Raw genomic sequence first — 21,151 nt, 5'->3', positions numbered from 1 at the left:
TTGCTAAGTTCTTATAAAGCTACTTTGAGCAACTTAAGAAGAAAGTAAATACAAGTGCAATAAATACCTGGAAAATACTAATTGCTTTATTGAATGAGTAATGTGGCCAACTAAATCAATAGTTTCAACAGGTGATTGTCTAGTTGAGAAGTGGGGTCTGCTTAGTATTTGGATGGAAAACTATCAGGAATCTCAAGATATAGACTAGACTAGGAAAAAAAATCCTAGAAGGCAACAGCAAGACAATTTCCATATTATGAATAGACCTATGTTGTCACCAGGAATAAAATTCAATTCAAGGACATGATTACATTACTGGCTTCCAGCTCTTTGTGAGATTTTTCTGAACTCTGATCACCTTCAAATGAAGGTACCAAGAATGGAATCTGGGATCTTATTTTTCACCAGTTAACTGTATGTGTACTGATACTTCCTCTGGTTCTGATTTGGCAATTTAAGGGTGAGTCAATAACTAAAGAAAGATTATATTTGTTTAAGTGGACTGCAACATTTGTGCAAATAAGTTGGATTCAGGTCCGGTTTTGCATGGGCCCTGCCTTGTGAGATTGTGAGCATCCCTATTGTGTTGATAATATTACAGGATCTATACAACTTTAATAAGTGCGCAAGAGTAGACAGTCACCTTGCACAAATGTGATTGGTCCCACTGAATGATTTCATCTCTGAAAATTGTAACATTCTCTTATTAAATATTAAATATGACAACAGAATAAATGTGGAAAACATGGACATGCATGTTCTAAAAAATTAGAATTGACACAGACTGACACATTAGGATTTTTAGCTGCATCTGACAAAAATATACTATTGGCTAAGAAATTCTTGGTCCATAATAGCCACATATTTTTATATTGCTTTAAAATTAACAGAAAACCAGTTCTGGCTTAAATGCCAGTGTCAAATGAGATACCTTATAATGATTTTCACCCCATTCAGCTGCACTGTATGTAGTAAAATATAGTTGATACAGAAGTTTCTGACATGGATACCTTTTGTGGTTTTGCACATCTACTGATGTGATTTTATGTGTTACTGCTTTTTGAGAGAGAAAGAGAGGTAAATTGAGGAATCTAACACATAATATAGATCCTGGATTGACAAAAGAAAAGAAAGTTACTACACTATAGATTAGCTACTTTATCCTTCTTTGTATGCATAGGAGCTTGTTCTCCAAATAGTGTCTCTCTTATTTTTCATAGCAATACCAATAGTACATTTATAAGCAATTATAAGCACATACAGTACTCAGCAGTAAATTCACTGGGTTTAGTGGACTGGTTTCTTAATATCTTCAGTATATTTCCCTTGGCAACATTCACACAGTGGATCTGCTTCCTACCCAAACTTGAATGGGAAAAAGCACCTTTGGACAGATGTGGGACCTGCCTCTGAGCACACATGCTTAGGAATGGAGCTGCACCTGCTTTTAATGTGCTGCAGGCTATCAACACACTTGTGACATATTAAGGCTGCTGCTGCAAATAAAGCACTAAATAATTCACATGCCTTGTGCAAAGGAGAGGAGCAATAGAACTACAAGGAAGGTCAAGCAGACAATGTGACGTTTGTACTCTAAGAGCAAACAGGATATATTGCAATTTCTAGGGTTCCCAGTACTGAGAAGCCGAGAGAATCGTTATGGAACTCTCCCAGTGTGCTAAAGTTTCCTGGCTCATAGCATTTCCAAAAGTTGGATTTAGTAATTGGTTTGTTCAGTGACTTTTTTCTGAAAGGGTGATCCACACGAAGGTAAGAAACAGAATGGGTTTCCGTATAATACATATGTCCTAAGGAACACAGACGTATTTATTTATTGCACTTCTAGACCACTCAGAAGCAGTAATTTCCAGCCATTTTCATGGTGTTGCAGAAATCAAGTAAGAGCCAAATATGAATATGCATGTAAAAGAAAAAAAAATTAAGAATTTTAAAAAAAATCTGCTTTGAGAAATAACCCTTGAAATAATATCCAACTGCAAAATCTAAACAGGAAAACTGATACACAAAATAATGTGTTTATGGAAAAAGCTTCCTTGTGTCTGGTTCTAAAAATAGTGCTTTCTGTGACAGGAACATGATAACTGTGGGAGAACTCATTTTTCTGCACTATCAACAGATTTCTTTCTTGCTGCTCGGCTTAGCTAATGCCATAACATCATATTACTCTGGACTGGCTGTAGCTTGGGATGGAAGGTGCTGTGATACTGTATGTCAGGGCTGTAATCTCTCACTCATTGTTAAAAGAGACAGTCTCTGCTCATGTTTTAGCTATGCTCACAAACCCAAGTGTAGCATTTTTGGTCAGTCATTCCAATATCGCTAATGTCTTTCTGGTTCCAGCAATGGAAAATCCTGAAGTGCTTGTAAGCAGCTGCAGTACTCATGATGATGAAAACCTATACAGTTTTAAGCATCACCCACCGATGTGCCAGGAGTTGCTTCTAGAAGATCAGCTGAGAAGGAAACTTAAATTTTTCTTTATGAATCCCTGTGAAAAATTCTGGGCCCGAGGGAGAAAACCGTGGAAGCTTGGCATACAAATTCTGAAAATAGCCATGGTTACTATCCAGGTGAGGTAGAGGGTTGCAGTACAATTGTTTTTTTTAACTCACCCATCTTTGGTTACCAAACATAAATCCAAGAAGTTATAACCACTTAAGTGGCAACCCCTCATTTACTTTTGCTCTGAGAAATGTGTTCTCAAAACTTTTGTATGCTACCTGAAAGTTTCAGAACTTGAAACTTAATAAGCAAGGAAATGGCTTCAGTGTTCTTGTATCCTGATATTTTGGAGGAAAATATTTTTTGTCAGGTATTTAGGACTGACAAGTTTAATAGTATTACAGGCATCCATACCATATGCTCTCCATCTGTATTGTACAAGAACTTTCATGCGTGCCAGCCAGTATAGCCATATTGTTTGGGAATTATAGGATTTTTAGTCCAAACATCTGATGGGTGCTAGATTGGAGCAATGGACAGAATAAGCTATTAGTCAAGTGGAGACAATGAACAATATCAAGTTTAAAGCTGAATTTAATTTAATTTAATTTAATTTAATTTAATTTAATTTAATTTAATTTAATTTAATTTAATTTATGTGGCAGTCCTGAACCTTCTACTAAATGCTCACTGCTCAACAACTATTAGGAAATTGTCTCTCTGTGTGGGCAGAATACAGTACGAAAATGTCCAATATGAACTAAACTAATATCGTCCAATGTTTTTACTTAGCAAATCACATCAAAGACCAAAACGAATAATACAGCTGTAATATTGAAGTGGGCTAAATTATAAGTGTAACAAGAGTATAACTACATAAATAGAGAGGGTTTTAACCACTGAATGAAAATAAAAATGGTAAAATGGGGGATTCTACCCAGCTCTCCTTTTCTACGTGCTCAGTTCCTGATTTATTTACAACGTATCTTTCATACTCCTGGAATGAGAGGAAGCCACCAAGGGAGGGAGTAGAAAATGACTGACGGGATAGAACTAGCTAAGAATGTTCTGCCAGCTATAAAAAGTTAGTGCACTTGTGGTCAGAATGGTCTTATTGAGTATTTTAGCTGCAGGATTCCCTTTCTGTTGATACTAAGTTTGTACTACATGTAAGTTCCACATTTAATGATCCGGGCTGTAGTTATCAAAGCATGAGCAACTATTTGTGGAGAAAAGTTTACATTATAAATTGCTAACATTTAACTTTTGGGGGGGTTGTGATATTTTCAGCTTGTAGTTTTTGGGTTAAGCAATCAAATGGTGGTTGCATTTAAAGAAGAAAACACAGTGTCCTTTAAGCATCTATTCCTGAAAGGTTATACGGACAGAATGGATGACACCTACGCAGTGTACACACAGACAGATGTCTATGACCAGATCTCCTTTGCAATAAACCAGGTAATTCTTTTTATATAAAAAGCATCCTTATAGTGTATAATGATGAAATTGTATACTGAATTTAAACCAAGCTTGAAAAAATCCAAGTCAATATGTTCAGTGGTAAGTGAACAGATGTGAATAGAAGGAAAATTAGTTTGGTTTCCTGTATAGTTTGCATTTGCTCTAAAGAGTCAAGAGATGCAGATGGCTTCCTTTTAATGCCATGGTAGCCTTGTGAGAAGTATAGAGGTAGCACAGTCAGTTGGCCCATAAAACTGAGGGTTTTCTGTAATTGAACCAAGTTCACCAGCTGAGTTTTATTTGAACCTTAGTCTTTGTAATTCTGTCCCGAGGGATGTTAACCTGAAAAGGAGAATGTTTTACCACAGGCACCTTCTCCTGCCTCCCAAATTAGCTTAGTTCTGATTATCAAGCAGATCTATTAACTGGTTGTCCCTTTTGGGTTAGTTTTTACAGCTGCATACCATTTCTGTTGGGAATCATGCCTATGAAAAGAGAGGAACTGAAGAGACACCCATGACAATATGTCAGTACTTCTACAAGAGAGGAATTATCAGCCCTGGAAATGACACTTTCGATATTGATCCAGAAATTGAAACTGGTGATATACTTGACTACTCCAATCAGATAGATGGTTTCTGTGTGTGTGTGTGTGTGTGTGAGAGAGAGAGAGAGAGAGAGAGAAAGATGGAGAAGAAGTTAAGGAAAGTCATAGTGTTTAAAAGCAAATACATGGTAATTTCCAGTAGACATTATAAGGTACAGGCACTGTAAAAGGGACACTCTTAAAGGGAGATCTTTCCTTTGTACAGGAAGAAACTTAGTTATTACAGGTAGTCCTCACTTATCAACTGCCTTGTTCAGCAACCATTCAAAGTTACAACAGTGGTGAAAAAGTAGGTTTATAACTAGTCCTCAAACTTGCGGCTGTCGCAGCGTCCCCATGGTCACATGATCACAATTTGGGTGTTTCACAACTGGCACACATTTATGACAGTTGCAGCATCCCATGGTCACGTGATCGCCATTTGTGACTTTTACAGCTGGTTTCTGACAAGCAAAGTCAATGGGGAAGATGGCAGGAAGTCGCAAGTCATTTAACGACCTGCAGTGATTTGCGTAACGACTGCAGTGATGTCATAAGTCTGGTGTGGTCTTGTGATGTTTCACTTTATGACTTGCCAGTCCCAATTGCGGTCGGTAAGTGAGTGCTACCTGTACATTAGAGTTCTGTTAAAGTCATGAAAACTGGAGTGGTGATGTGAGTGCTTTACTTAATCCCCACCCCCATGTCAAGCAGGCCTAATACGTTCCATACAGTGATCTGCAGAAAGGAAGTCTGCACATGTATGGCTTACAGGGCTTAGTTTCCAGGTAACTTTCTATTGTCTGTAAACTGCCCGAAGTCGTACATGAGATGGGCGGTAAATAAATAGATAGATAAATAAATAAATAAGACAAATAAATAAATAAATGTGACAAATAAATAAATAAATAAATAACCTGATAGCCTGCTTATAAAGTTTCTGACTCATATGTAAGCCAGTGTGTATGACTCTGTTGTAACTGTGTCTGAAGCAGGGTCTTCATAATTATTGAACAGAGTTAAGGCTGCATCTACTTGCAAGATACTGTAGTATAATCAAAACCGGAACAGATTGCCATTCCTCTTTCAGAAAGGGGCATGTACAAAAGTATCCTGCCAACTCAACAATGCAGACATCAGTCATGTACTCTGAACACTGATAGGCGATTAATGTTCAAGGTGAGATTTACCATTAGATAGAGTGAGATAGTCACCTCAGGCAGCAGATGTTGGGTAGAAAGCATTAGTAACCTATTGGATGACAAATGTTGGCTGCATGGCCTGCTCTGCTCTCCTACCCTGTTGCCCTCAGGTATGGAAGAAAATGTTATCTTATGATACACTTACCAATTCAGTTAGTTTGTGTACTTGGACTGGTCAGGGCGCCATTCTGACATGTCCTTCAGGCAAATAGTGAAATATCTTGGCTGACTCTGCTCTGCATTGCAGGCTGGACCTCTGAAACTTTGTGAATAAACTTGAGTGGTCAGAGTACAGTCTTAATTGTCCTACATTAATACTGGTTACTGAACATGTAGAATTACTGCTAGAGGCTGTTATATGCATTGTGACCTCCTTTAGGAGTTTGGAAATAGTGACATAAATAATGATCTCTGTTATTAGTGAACTAGTGAACATATGTGCACAACATTTCTGAACAAAGCCAAAGGCTGAATTCTGAAAGGACATCTTAGCTCAAACCTATTGTGAGCATTTGAAATATATTAAAGGACTGCTGAAAGACTGAGATTTTTTTTTCTTGATATACTGTATATGTGTATGCAGTTACATGAACCAATAAAGTAATTACATTATAATTATAAGGACTTTTTAAATTAGCATTTCTTCATTCTGTTTAGAGTGGAAGTGGCTTATAACTTCACTGAAGTGCCATTCTATAGATATAAGTTGCAGAAGAGCCTGTAACCATAGAAATAATATTGTAATTCTGTACTTATTTGGTATTATGGCACTGATCTGTGAGTCAAATATAAAATTTCCTTTTTGAATTTATTTTTAAGTAGCAAATATTGCCAGGGATTCTTTATCAAATAAGAATCCACACAAGATAGGAATTCAGTAAGGGTATACACTAAATCAAGAAATATATTTGTAGTTGCTTTTTTTCTTGCAAGTTATGAACAAGATTTTACATCTCATATTATTTAGATAAGGCTACTAATGACCAGATTTGGTTCCTTGCCATATTACAGAACTTCTGTCTTCTTTAGCTTATGAGATGTTGAATATTTTCCATATAAACCATATATCTTCCCTCAGAGTGTCTTTATGTGGAGCCAATGCAACCTTTGGAAAATGGGACATTGAGGAAGACCCCTTTCAATTTCACTTTAGACTTCCATAGGTGAGGAGGAATATCAGTTGCTAGGATACTTGTCTGTTTTGGGTAATGGTGAAATAAAGCTCCAGTCTCTGTTCTAGGCTTGTGACTCTGACACTCACATTCAAACTGAAGGCCATTAATCTCCAGACAGTTCGACAACATGAACTCCCAGACTGCTATGATTTCACTCTAACCGTGAGTAGAAGTGTGGACGCCTTGGTACTCTCTGAGCTTGGTTGTTTGTTTGTGGATGTTTCATTACCCAACTAGGTAACATCGTCATGAGTAGGAACACAAGTTAAAAAAAAGTTTGGACTTCTGATAGACCTTCCACTTGTGATTAGTCTTTTTCTGAAGGGCAGGTTTGAGTGGGAAAAATGGGTCTAGACCAGCGATTCTCAACCTTGGCAACTTTAAGATGCGTGGACTTCAACTCCCAGAATTCCCCAGCCAGCATGGGGACTTCTTCTTAAAGCAGAATATTCTTCTTAAAGTGGAATATCACAGTATTTGTGTTAGCAGCTTAGGAGAATGAAGTGAAATAACTATGAAGCTGAATCTACCTCAAGAGGCAAGCACCAGTTGCTTATTACTACTTTAAGGATAATATAAATTCAGTCCCACAGCTGCAAATACCCCCTCAATAATTCACCTTTTCTGCTTTTAGTAAGTGTCAAAACATATATCTGCACAGTATTAGCTTTTTGAATTACACTAACAATAATATTAATACTTTTGTTTTACTGTATATATTTTAATTGTGCATTTTAAAATTTGTTTCTATTTCTTTTGTGTTGATGGTGACTGGTGGTTATCTTGCATACTCTTCAGATGGAAAAGTGCAATAAAACCCAAATAGTTATAAGAATAGTAATATTTCTCAAAAAAATATTAGAAACATGGAGAAATTGTGCTATGTTCTCTCATAGCTCTATGTTTTGCTTCAAGGTTATTCAACTATAGTCTTCCTTCATTTTATTTCTCCATGTTACTTATTTTTAAACTGCTTAGATTTTGGGAAGAATCGTACAGAGACAGAACTTGATCAGTGTATGGGCAGAAAAACTAAGCCCTCTCTGTTTTCCGCAGGACATGCTTCTTATATGCCACCACAGCTTCAAAGTTACACTTCAAGCTACTATAAATCTTTATGGCTCCTTTAGGGAGAAGCGTGGCAAATAAATGAAAATCACAGTTTTGCTTTCATTATGCAAGCGTTTGGAACAAACTAAGATTTTTCAGTCGTTTTTTATTTGCTAGAAGAATCGTTCTCAGATTCAACTTATCTGAATTTGTGAGGGATAGAAATATTTAGAAATAATAATAATAATAATAATAATAATAGCATTTTTCTGCCTCCACAATATCTACAGATAGTCTTTGATAACAAAGCACATAGTGGAAGAATTAAAATAAGCCTAGACAATGATATTGCCATCAAGGAATGTAAAGAGTGGCATGTTTCTGGGTCAAGTAAGTAAAAAAAAAATTCATACTTTTGTTGTTACTTGTTTAGAGCCAAAATATTAGGCTTAGTGATTTTACTGAAGATCTAATGATACTTGAGGTCAAATACAGTATTTGCCTATAATGTACAGTTACTGTATTTTTTTAAGGAGTGTGCCAACTGAAAATTAACAAAATCAGAGCGAGTAGGTGGGTGTGTTCCATCATTTCATCCTATGCTTTAGTCCTAAAAAAGTCCCTTTCTGTGTGGTTTATATTAGAAGGGAATTCCCCACAATGGGAACAATGGGAAATTTGTCCCAATGCAAATATTAGCTTCAGAGGAGGGGTTTTCTTTAGACCACTGAAAGGTGTGAAACATTCCTTCTCTTTGACTGCTCTGAACATCTTAATTATCCACCCCTTCCCTTTTCCAATGGCATTTATTGGAATGTCATTATAAATCGGATGGAGGCTTCTTCTCCATAGTTTCTCAAGGCAATTTCATGAAGAAAATTCCCCTATAGACACAAATGATTATGTGACTTATGAGAGAATCAGGTTAACTATTATGCATAGACAAGTAAATCAAACTTTTTTCTTTTCCAGTACAAAAGAATACCCACTACATGATGATCTTTGATGGTTTTGTCATATTGACATGTCTTGCATCACTGATTCTCTGCATACGATCTGTAATTAAAGGAATTCATCTACAAAGGGTAAGCTTATGTTTGTCAGTATTTCCTAATAAATGTAATTGCAGCTTCTCAACAGCAATTTCTCTTTTCTTGCCCACTCACATACCTTAGGAATTTGTGACTTTTTTCCAACATCACTATAAGAAAGAAATTTCTTTCGCTGATCTGATGGAATTTGTCAATGGATGGTATATCATGATCATAGTTAGTGACCTTCTTACCATAATTGGTTCTACGTTAAAGATGGAGATACAGGCTAAGGTAAGTGACTTATATGCTGATTAGATGACCCAAACCCATATTCTAATCTCTCCTTCGGTTTTGGAACTCCCAATTGAAATCACATTTGCCAGCCTGAAATTCCTTATTTTGATAGTTCAGTTGAGTCTTCAACTGCGGAAATGGTCAGATTGAAAAGACTGCTGCTCCAGAAAAGGGATTTTTCTGGCTGTATTTTTATCTGCCCATAGTAATGACATTGTAAATTAGAAATGAGCAGCATCTCTGCACATCAAGGGTCTATTCAGTAGGGTATTTAAACATGCACCAAAAATATTTAATTTGTTGTACAGTTCTCTCTCTCTGTCCACCAGGAAGCAGCCCTGCGCAACCTCTGTAACTCTTTACCCCATTTTTTTTAATATAACAAGGGATGCCCACCTTTAAGGGATGGTCTTGTCTATCTGCTAATCCAGCAAAAATATTGTGTCCTCAGTCTTAAAATGAATATGGAAGATTTCTTTTCTGGGCACCTCACCTAAAATGAAGTCTGTGTAACTTATTGGACATCATCTTAATCTTCATGCAGAGTCTGACAAGCTATGATGTCTGTAGTATCCTCTTAGGAACTTCCACCATGCTTGTGTGGCTTGGAGTGATCCGCTACCTCAGCTTCTTTCGGAAATATAATGTAAGGATCTTCTGGGACTTTCATGCTATTGGTATTTATTTCTGTATTATCTAGTGGTACTGAATGCCTTTTGACAATCTAATGGGCAACTCGGGTTTTTATTGGGCCTTGTTTTTCAGCTGCTTATTTTGACTCTCCGTGCAGCATTGCCCAATGTCATTCGATTTTGCTGCTGTGCTGCCATGATTTATCTGGGTTATTGCTTCTGTGGCTGGATTGTGCTGGGCCCATATCATGCAAAGGTACTGTGATTTAGATGGTTGTGATGTTTGTTCTAGTTTTGTATCTGAAGTATCCAAAGTGTTTTGTGCAAACGTTAACTTCTCTCACATAATTCACTGAAGGAAATGAGCACGCTGCCAAGATATCTGAAAGGGCCAGTTTATTTCTTTAGATATATACCCTTATTTATTCTCCCTGGAATATGGAGTTGTCATATATAAGTATACACTGTCTATTATCTGAGATATTGATGCAGACATTAATAAAACATTGTAATATCCAGAGTTTTTCAAGGTGTGTTATTGGGTAAAACATGTAACATTTATTTGCAGTTTATTTGGCCAGTGTCTTTTAAACAACTTGAACAAAAACGTAAATGATGTTCTTTTTCATTTGTTTTGTCTGTCTGTTCCTGAATATTTCTCTTCTAGTTCCATACCTTGAATATGGTTTCTGAATGTCTTTTCTCTTTGATAAATGGAGATGACATGTTTGCTACTTTTGCAAAAATGCAGCAGAAAAGCTACCTAGTATGGCTATTCAGTCGGATCTACCTCTACTCTTTCATTAGCCTCTTTATCTACATGGTTCTGAGTCTCTTCATTGCCCTAATTACAGACACGTATGAAACAGTTAAGGTACATAGACGTTTACCATAGGATGTTATGTTTAATTTTTTAAATGTGAATTTCAAAAAGTTCTGAAATACTTTTTCTGAATGCCAAGTGGTTTTATTTATTTAATTAGTCTTCTGTGCACACAGAGATGTTCTATATCTTTGCAAGAATTTCAGCATGGGATGAAAAGAGCAGCATCAGGATAGAATGTTTTCCCTTCCTTTTCCATTCTTCTTAATTTTCCGGTCCAGTGGAGTTTGATGTGATGGCCAGCAGCATCCATAACAACCCACAACGATGTCAGGACAATGACAGATACATCATGACATCATCATGCAAATGACATAGAGCTCTAATAACATCATGATATCTGCTGCAAGTAAGAAGGCTGGGTCATTTGCATGATGACATCATGATGCAGTGTCATCATTTATCCCATGCCTGTGGTGATGACTGATTTTTGTATATAAATCTTGTTTGTTAGAATGGTGGGCCTGGTTCTAAAGAGAGAACAAATCTGAGGGTTAAGGCTGTAACCTATTGCTTAACTTCCCAGCTATTCTTTAATCAGAACTGCTATGTTATTTCCTTTGGGCAGGAGGACATGTACTATGATGACAATTCCTCCTCCCATCCCCATCTTCTATAATATGAGGGAATCTCTTCAGAAGATAGTTGATTTAGAGAAGATACACCTGTCAGCAGGGCCCCAACTTCCTAATATCCTCTGTAGGCCCTATGCTGAATAGAAAAAAATGAAAAACCATTTGCTTCACTCAAGCACCCTTCCCACATTCCAGATTTGAGAAGACCCAGGGACAAAGACAGAATTTTAAGTTAATGTTATGCTTAAATTGAATTACAATTACATTCAATTAAATACAGCTCCTATGATTACCCCCTCCCTATGTATTTAATAACTGCCTTAGCAGCCAGCAGCACCTGGCTAATTTTTGATTTGACAAGCCAAAGCTGGTTTGACCCTGGTTAGCCCTTGCATTGGGGATGACTTGGAAAGTCCAGAACTGTAGGTTAGCCTGGGAAGCTGAAATAACATGCTGGAAGATGCCAAAGGAAAACACTTCCTTATCCTTCCTGTGCAAGAAAACTGCATAGATGCATCCAAATTGCCAGGAGTTGAGCAAAACTTGAAGGTAGATTTGCTTTTGATTTCAGAATTTCCCTCTTCTCTCATATGAAAATGTATGATTTGGCAGCATCATTTGGAAGGGATCCTGAGGCCCTAAGTTGTGTACCCCTGCCATTTCTACCAGTGCTTGAAGCCAGTTAAAAAGCAGTTTACAAGCACACCCCTAATTTCTACTCTGTATGTGAAATCTTGGGGGAAAGGTGGATGGGAAACAATTTGCAAGAACCTCACTTTTCTACTTACCTAATGGTTCCTTCCTCATCACTAGAAACCCTCTCTGACCTTCCCTTCTTTCCCTCACCCAAAACCTCTTTAAAATTGTGTTTTTTATAATCACTTAATAGCCACTTGAGTTGCTCTAAACTGATGCCAGATGACACTTTGTTTTTAGCATTACCAGCAAGAAGGCTTTCCAGATACAGAACTTCATTCATTCATAGCACAGTGCAAAGATCTGCCAAACTCTGGAAGATACAGACTAGAAGATGAGAGTCCTGTAAATGTCTTCTGCTGTTGTAAAAGGTTAGTGACTAAAGGTGTGTCTGGAGTGGGTGACAGCTTGTTTTTTTTCCCCCTTCAATGCCATATTCCATCCTCGGTGTACAAAACTGGCTGCTGTGAGAACTTAAAGCAGGTTAGCAGGCAATCAATCTCAAATCCAGTGAAACTATGGGCATTTCCACATAAGACTAGGGATTCTGCACTGGTTTGAAAGCTGCTCTGGTTCCTCATGATCCCTCAATGTCAGCCATGCTAGAAAGCTGAGCTACTTTATTTCCAGCTTTGAAGGAAATAAAGGGTAGCTGAAAGCACTGTGAAGTGAAGAATTACTTTTTTTTTTTCCAAAATGCTCTGCTTTCATTTCCCCATTGGGAAATGGCTTCTGGCTCTTGAGTACATCAGGGAAATGCTTGCATGTGAGCTCTGCAACTCCTCTCAGTAGCCTAGAGGAATGGAGCAGGGGTTAAATTAAACACTAGGGTTTTTTTTCCAGATTCCTCCTCTTTAGCACTGGATCTGCTGGCCTGAATAGCTTTGCTAGGCTACTAGTTTCTTCTCTTCTCTTCTCTTCTCTTCTCTTTCCCTTTTTAGTGGAACGAGGGTGAGGGGACTTTCTCTTTTGGAGCAGGGCAGTGATTTTTTGTTTTGCTTTTTTTTTGGCATTTGAGGTTGTCGTAAGTGAAAGAAACTACTTATTTATTTTAAACTGCTTCTGAGGGTTTGGGGAATAAAGATACTAGTGGCCCTTCATTTAAATAACTATGCATAAGATAACTTTGGTATTATTTTTGTAAAGCAAGCAATTGTGATTATTCCCACTAATTATTAATTTATTGAGAGCCAGTTTGGTCTAGCGGTTAAGGTGCTGGGCTAGAGACCAGGAGACTGTGAGTTCTAGTCCCCCCTTAGGCAGGAAAGCCAGCTGGGTGACCTTGGCCCAGCCTCCTCGTGATGCACCCCAGGCAACATGACTTGTCACAGCTAAATAGTCTACACATCTGGCTGCTGGACCTCACAAGGATTTCCCAGCAAGAAAAAGCAGCATGAACACCAAACTGCTATGCTATGCCATATGATTAAAAAAATTTTTTATTTAACATTAAGACTTCTAACCTTGCTCTTATATGGATATGCATTGTCCAGGGTGACTGTAAAACTATTTTCTTTATATCAACAGTTCTTGTTTGTTTTATAAAATGTGATCATCTTGATTTCCTTCTCTTCATCGTATGTTTTGTATAGTTGGATAATGTACCTTCCCAACCCGCCCCCCTCTTCTTTAGGTCTTAATAAAAATATTGGCAATAATTGCTGAAATTAGTTGGAGATTCTGGAGCTGCACAATCATCACAGATTCACAGATAAACAAACAAAGAGGAAGTTCTAATATATGAGGCACAACACTGTCATGAATGTTTTTGGAGCATTTGCTGGTATCTATGTTAATTCTGGTTTATAAATTGAGTCCTAATTACTATATAATGCACAGCTTAGAATTGCTATGAAAAACAATGGAAAACTGTGTCAGCTGGTGTTGTTGTTACATACCAGCCTCTTCCTATCATTACCTTACAGGCACAATGTGTGAATAACTCTCTGCATGAATTTATCACACAGTTTTTCCTGTTTTCTATAGGTATCTGTAGATTACCTGAAAAATAAAGGAGAGCAGATGGTAACTCAGTATCTTCTGTGTGATTTGACACAGGTCACTAAAGGACTTTGACTCTCAGTTGTTTATAAAATACCATATAAAATAAAACTATAAAAATGATTACCATCTCACCCTCCCCTCCTCATGTATACTACTGAATTGAAGAAGACTGGTAAAGGGGAACCAAGAGTAGATTTTGATTCCCCATCGAATTACTTTTTTTCTGATGTGTTCCACAAAACTTGACAGCTTCTAGACTCAGAGTTTTTAAATTTCAGCTGTATGTGTTGCAGTATACTCCATTCTGTGAATTTGTTAGTTCTTCAGCTAACTTAAAGACGGTGGCTTGGCTTGATGTTGTAATGGGTAAGAGCCTAGCTAACTTAAAAACCTTTATTAGTGGCCAGTGTTTTGGTTAAATATAATATAATTACCTAATCAGCTAAACATCTAATTATCCTATGACAGAACTTCTATTTGGGGGTTAAACAGCCTCTTAACCAAGCAGTAGTCACAGCTGACAACCTTGGCTAAATAAGCAAAGTTGGAGCTGGTTAATCCTTGGATGGGAGACCATCAGGAACTCCTAGGGTTGTAGATTAGACTGGAAAGTCAGGGGAATAAAAACACTCCAGGGGAAATCAGTGGCAAACCATTTCCATATTGTTGCCAATAAAACTACATAGATACGTCCAAGTAGTCACTGGGAACAAAAGACTCAGTGGAGTCTAACTAGCTCGGTTTGCACGAAGAAGTTTAATTTAATGCTAAAAATAATCTGAAACCAATCAATACTGACATACTACAAGGGAAAAGAAGTATTTTGAAAATTTGAAACCATGTTTCAAACTCTGACTCTCTGACTTATTGCCTTACACTTCTCCCCCCCTTTATCTATCATACTAAGCTAAGAAACAAACAGTATTATGGCTTAGCATAAAGGAAGAAGCCAGCTGTTGTCTCACAGCAGGAAATCAAATTAAGTCATGATAAATCCTGTAAATGCCCTGGGTACTCTGCTACAGAAAAACTTACTTACCTTAATCTTTTCCTACTTTAATAAATGCACAGAAAAGGTTTAAATAAGTTAAGTCGTGGCAAACTGGTCTAAAAAAGGGGAAAGATTAAACTTCCAGTCAGAAAAAGTTATTTTCCTTTATGCTAAACCTTATCTTGATTGTCAGCATGACTTGGGATCCACATTGGGCTTCCAGGACTTTCACCTGAAATGCTAGGATGAATGAGAATATAGCAGCAAAAGAATAGCTAGAAATCACTGGGCAGGGCAATCTTAGTTAACATTCTCTAGTATCAGAGGCCTAGACCTTTGCAAAATTCTGCTGGCAACAAATCTGTAGATTGGAAGTGAGGGAACAGAGATATTTGCAGAAAGATTACCATCCAGCTGGGAACGATGGGAGAGGCTGGTATAGATACTTTACAAGCTTTAAGAGTATGTTGGAGGATCAAGAGAGCACTGGATCCATGGCCCTTCCCTGGGCCTGCCACCTTCTGGTTCTTTCTGAAGTCAGGGTTCACCAATATCAGAAAGAGTCTGATTGAGTCTTCAAGAAGAGTTTTCACATCAAGGCCAGAGCCTTCTGCTTAGAGGGGAAATCCTGTGGTTCCCCGAATCTCTTAGATAATAGGATCACACCTTAAGTCTTGTACTGTTTTAATCTCTTTTTAAAGATTAAGTTATAGGAAGTAAACAAGAGGAAAAAGGAATCTTGAAGTGTTTGTTATTGAGGAACAGTTTCCCTAGGAGTAGGCTTTCACAGCCGGTATCTGCTAGGCAGTACTGAGCTTCAGAATTTAGTGACTGTGGTGTAGACAAAATATTTCCTAACATTTCGCTGGCAACTGTGTCTGGCATCTTGAGATGCTATGCAGACCACAGGCAACTGAGCAGGGACTGACTGTCTATATAGCCAGGTGTCCTGACTTCTGATTAGCCAACTGCTCAACAGTTTCACTAGGAACTGGTATAGACATATTTAAGCAAAGCTTCAGAAACAAATATAGATAACAAATTATTTAAATGTGATTAAATAACACTTTAGTCCAGGTACAGCCAACTTTTATGGCCGGGGATTACCTTTAATTTACTATCATAGATTTGGCAAAGGCCACAAGAGAGGCTGTTATTGGAAGGATCAAACTGGGAGTTTCATCCCTTTGAGGAGTTTTTTAATTTTTTTTAAAAGTAAAAATGATACATTAAGCTATTTGAAGTTAAACATACCTATTTTAATTATTACGTCTCAAAAAAAAAAAAAGACATGCCTCCCTCGGAAAATTTCATGGCTGTCATTCAGTTGTTTGCTGCTTGATTTAGCAGAGCAATCTTAGAGGGCTCCAGGGCTTGAAAAAAGTTCTGGAGACCACCTGTGATTTACAGATTTCCCACTGCTTCAGTCATTAAAGTTCAGTAGCTGACATTATTTGATATGCTTCCAGCTACAGTAGATGGAAATAATTGGATTGACACATTTGGATTTTTTGATCTATTATTAGATAGAAAGAGATGTACTCAGTAACAGAGAACCAAATATTTTATTACAAGTCCAATGTAACATCAGTGCAGTGTGTTTCTCAAGTCTTTATATTAAATAAATGCAGGCTGCTTGCAATAAAGTAAGAATGGGCGTAACATTAAATATGCTTAATTATAGTTCTTAACTTTTTATCCTGTCTTAGAACTGTTAAATATTTGTATAAAATCTTGAAATGGAACTTTTATGGATGTCTAATTTGTCATGTTATATTGGAAAGCAAATCTGAAAAATAAAGATAATCTATTTTTAGATTCAAATTTTCAGATACAGATGCAATAATTATAGGACAAATATTGAAAGACAAACAAGACACTATTATGTACTATGTACAAACTTTTGAAAGTATAAAACATGCTGGTTATTCTCATTTTGTAAAAAGATACTGTAGAAAATATTATGTTGAATGTACATCAAAATATTATATTTACGCTGAATGATACATAATATGAACACTACAAATAAATATTTCTTTAACCAGTAATGTCTTTGTGTGATTTTAAAAATGATTATATTGTAGTATGGCTCAAAGGGTATATATCTGGGTTTTGGGCTAGAGGAAACTCTCCAGATAAAAGGAAGGAGAATATAAAGTTGCAGAGTTGGATGATTGGAAAGAATATTTTGCTCTGCTTTGCTTAAAGTCTTTATATCAGTAATCCAGATCCTATCTTAAGCAATCAGCAGTAGTGAATAGATACGCTATATTATGTGATGATATTATGAAAGAGTAATACAAATAAAATTGAGGTATATTTTCCCAGTTCAGATTGGATTGGGAGAAAGTCTTGCCAAATCCAACCAGTGAACATTGATTCACAAAGCTTAAATGTTAAAGGTGGCCTAAGATTCATCTAGTTAAAATTGGTAATATAGAAGGCTAAAATTAACATTTTTTAGCCAGAAGCAACTATCTTCAGTTATTATTATTCAGGCAAGCCCTCTATGTTAAACTATACTCGCTGACATCTAATGAACCTCTCATGTACCTCTTTTTTTTGTGTTTTTTAGTGGCCTATTTAGTACAGAAGAAAACTTGGTGCAAGAATAAAGTACACAGTCCTGCTTGAACGTATTTTTTCAGTCTATTAAAGATCATTGCTATGTTTGTTTCATGTTGGATATGCCCATGGAAATTACTATGACTGTAGATCTACCACCACCAATATATACCCCCAAACTGCCCGTTCCAGATAGAGTTGGGATCTACTGGATCTCACAGACAAAGAATTGTCCCCATCAGCTACACTGGTCTGGTGCTCAGTAGTTCTACCTCTCAACCTGTCCCTTGTCATTCCTGTCCTAAAATTGCATGGAGGTTTATAATGAAGCCTGACAAATGTTGGACACATTTGAAGGGGTTCTGATGTTGACATTTACAGAAGGAAAGTGCCTATAATGATTGATTGATTGATTGATTGATTGATAGATAGATAGATAGATAGATAGATAGATAGATAGATAATCTTTATGCACATGGTTTCCACTTGCAAATAAAGCCTGCCAAATGTTAATCATATGGGGCAGAGGTTCCAGGGCATGGGAAGTCTTTAAAATTTAGGAGAAATAAAAACAAATCTGCTAATCCCTTTTTCTAATGTTTGGTAGTTAACATTCTTTAGAAACAAATGTTTTAGAGGTACTGTTGGGTAAGAAGCTTTCCAGATTAGAGGAGATAAGGGCATGGACTTCTCTGATAAATTCTGGAGCTTCTGAGGCAGACATTACCAAAATGTCTTTTGTGGTGGGACAGTTCTTCACCGGCTCACTTCCTCCTTCCTTCTGCTCTGCTCTTCCACTTTGGCTCATATGGAAGTCCTGTGCTAAATAGGAACCATATTTAGGCTGCAGATCTTCAGAGGACCATTCAGTAATGGCAAAGAGCCTGTGTTTTCTATAACTCTGTGATGGCCCTGCAGCCCCTGCATTATATATTGCAGCCAATACATAATGGCACTATCCCATGTGATCAAATTTGTTGAAGGCATAGCAAGGGAAAGGTCTGTGGTCCCCAAGGCAGCTGCTGCTTCTGCCTTCACTGTATATACACTCCTGGCTTCTTCACATCTGCCACTGTCACAATCCAAATCCCATGAACCAGTTTCACAATCACCTGCAATTGTTCTCTGTGCAGCTACCAAGAACTCTGAGCCAAAGAGCAATCCTTTTATGGGGAGCAAAATAACCCCCCACCCTTACTTTGTTTAAGGTTAGCCAAGCAGGGCTGCAAAAATCTAGAAGCAGGAAAAAATTAGTTTTCTTATCTCTTTACTATCATCTGGTGGTCATCTAGAGTTCTGCAGTCAAATGTGGTGCAGTAGTCAGCTCTGCTGCCTTTGTGTGAGAGGCAAAAAATCAAACCAAAACAACCCCTGCCAAGTCCTGGTCTTTTCAAAGTGTTAAAAGGTTAGCCATAGAGGCTCAGGCCACTTTTCCTTAACATTCACCTCATCATTCAATACATGGATTTTGGTAGGCCCACAAAACGTGGACTGCAAGAAAGTCCTCTTTGCTGCCATCTAGTGGTCCACTGGAGTTTTTGCAGCCCAGATATGGTAGGCCTAGACTTGGGGGAAGAATTGTTTTGCTGCAAGTAATACTGGTAAGAAACATCCTGAGCTGATGTGAGAAGTCTCATTATGAGAGAGGACCGGGGAACAGGTGTGTGCACCACATGTGTGCATCTCCTCAATTTAGTGCCAAATAGATCCCCAAGATTAATATGGTTGTTCAGTCACAGTCAGACGCAGCATTGCCCAAAGTGCTGCCTTCCAGACGTTTTGGACCTGCATGTAATCTAACAAATCAGGACCCCGGGTTAAGGAAGTTTAGGCCACAGGATATTTGTGCCTGTTTGCTTGAGTTCGAAATCTCTCTCTTCTGAACAATTTATAAGATTGGCTGCTACTCTGCATTCAAGACCTGGTATCTTATCTGTGTTCAGGGCCATTCAAAAACACTTTATCGTCCAAGAGGGAGGAGCAACTGACAACCCACCAATGCGAGGTCAACTAGCCAAGGTATTGTGACACCTGAAGTAGAAAACTCCGCAAGCGCTTTTCTCTGGTAAAAGATGCCTCCCCCCACCCCAATCTTGCCCTTCCAAGAGCCTCTTACTGGTCAGCGCTCTCCCCCCGCTTCCCGGCTGGCCAATAGCAGAGCGCAAAAAACAGCGACCCTGGCAAAATTCCACTCCCCCTTCTCTTTTTGCGTTTCTGCCTAGATTGAGTTTACAGCGAGGAAAAAAAAAGTCGCTCCGCTCGATGGGGATGGAAGTGGGGAATCAGATCAAAGGACCGTGTTTTTTAGAAAGGGGGAGGATCCTCAAAGGCGGAGGAAGCCCCTGCCAGTGGGCCATTATTCACCCGACAGCGCCGCAGGAAACGCGGCAAACGTATCTTCGCGGCGTGCCCCTGGAGCAACAGTTGAACCCACGCCGAGGCGGGGGAAAAAGGTGAAATAAATCCTAAAACTTTTCTGACGCCTTCTTTTTGATCGCAACTGCCCTGTGCAGACATGGCTTTGTCCCTTTAACAGCAGGGGCGCACGGTGTAGTATATAAGCCTCGCTGCCTTTGGAAAGATAGCAGTGGCTCCACGGGCGAGGCGTCTAACCAAGCATCTTTAATTTCCCCTTTGCTCAAGGAGCCCAACAGAGAAAAACCGCGGGGGCCGTGGCAGCTTTCTGCTCGCCGGCTGTTGCGCTCGCTGCTGGAGCGTGTCCGCTCGAGTTCCACGTGACGGCAGCGCCGCTGGAGCTTCGCCTCTGCTTCCTTTCGCCTCTTCCTCTTCGTGTGTCCCGCGCCCCTTTTGGAGTGCGTAGGGACGGCTAGAGCGAGAGGAGCAGGCGGCGGAGGGCAACCCCGGCCTCCTTGCACCATGGTCCTGCGGCCCTGGGGAAAGGGAAGTCTTCTGGTGACTAGGTGAGTGGGTGCAAGATTTAAGGAAGGAAGGGGAGCAGCAGACACTTCCTGGAAGCTGACCAGATGCAACTCTCTCCAACCTCACGCTGATCAAGGCCTTGTACCCATTTACCAGAAGGCAAGCCCCACCACTGACCTCTAGAAAACTTGCTTTTTCAGGAGAGGGCTTGTACGGTGCTTTAAACTGCGGCCACCACCCCGGGAATGCACCTCTATACAAATTTAACGTAGCAGTTTTGATTCATTAAAAAACAAAACCGAAGGGCCAACAAAAGCAATGGCATGGTACTTTCAGCAGTAATTCTGAAAAACGGCAGAATGCTGCTTTAGATTTCCTAAGGCTGGCTGATGTCACAAACCCAGGCATAGATTGTGGTATTTCTCAGCAGGGGAGAAGGTTGGCTTTGCAGTCTTTAAGCCAATCTTCAACAATGGAGTCATGCTGTGAGTTCCCTTGATAAACTGGCTCCTAACTGATTTAGAATTTAAAAAAAAGTGAAGTAAGTTGGTTTGAAGTCTTCAACTCAGGAGTAGTGCCTAGTGATTTCAGTGGGATTCTGATCCTCTGCAGTAGAGATTACCTCTGGCTAAACAGTGTGCTGGAGTATAGGCCTTAAAA

General features: G+C 38.6%; 1 protein-coding gene across 1 annotated transcript; it reads left to right on the top strand.

The window, feature by feature from the left end:
- The first annotated feature begins 2,363 nt into the window (after positions 1–2,363).
- On the top strand, positions 2,364–13,905 carry MCOLN3 (mucolipin TRP cation channel 3). The gene is made up of 13 exons (XM_063298203.1): positions 2,364–2,591; positions 3,754–3,921; positions 4,372–4,525; positions 6,791–6,875; positions 6,953–7,049; positions 8,228–8,327; positions 8,910–9,022; positions 9,113–9,262; positions 9,810–9,911; positions 10,031–10,153; positions 10,565–10,771; positions 12,292–12,422; positions 13,685–13,905. Exons 1-13 carry the CDS (start codon positions 2,364–2,366, stop codon positions 13,689–13,691), a joined length of 1,665 nt encoding a protein of 554 aa, XP_063154273.1. The 3' UTR covers positions 13,692–13,905.
- Positions 13,906–21,151: the final 7,246 nt, after the last annotated feature.

This window comes from Candoia aspera, chromosome 3, assembly GCF_035149785.1.
Source record: "Candoia aspera isolate rCanAsp1 chromosome 3, rCanAsp1.hap2, whole genome shotgun sequence".
Taxonomy (NCBI): Eukaryota; Metazoa; Chordata; class Lepidosauria; order Squamata; family Boidae; genus Candoia; species Candoia aspera.
This window is presented reverse-complemented; position numbering and strand designations above follow the sequence as displayed.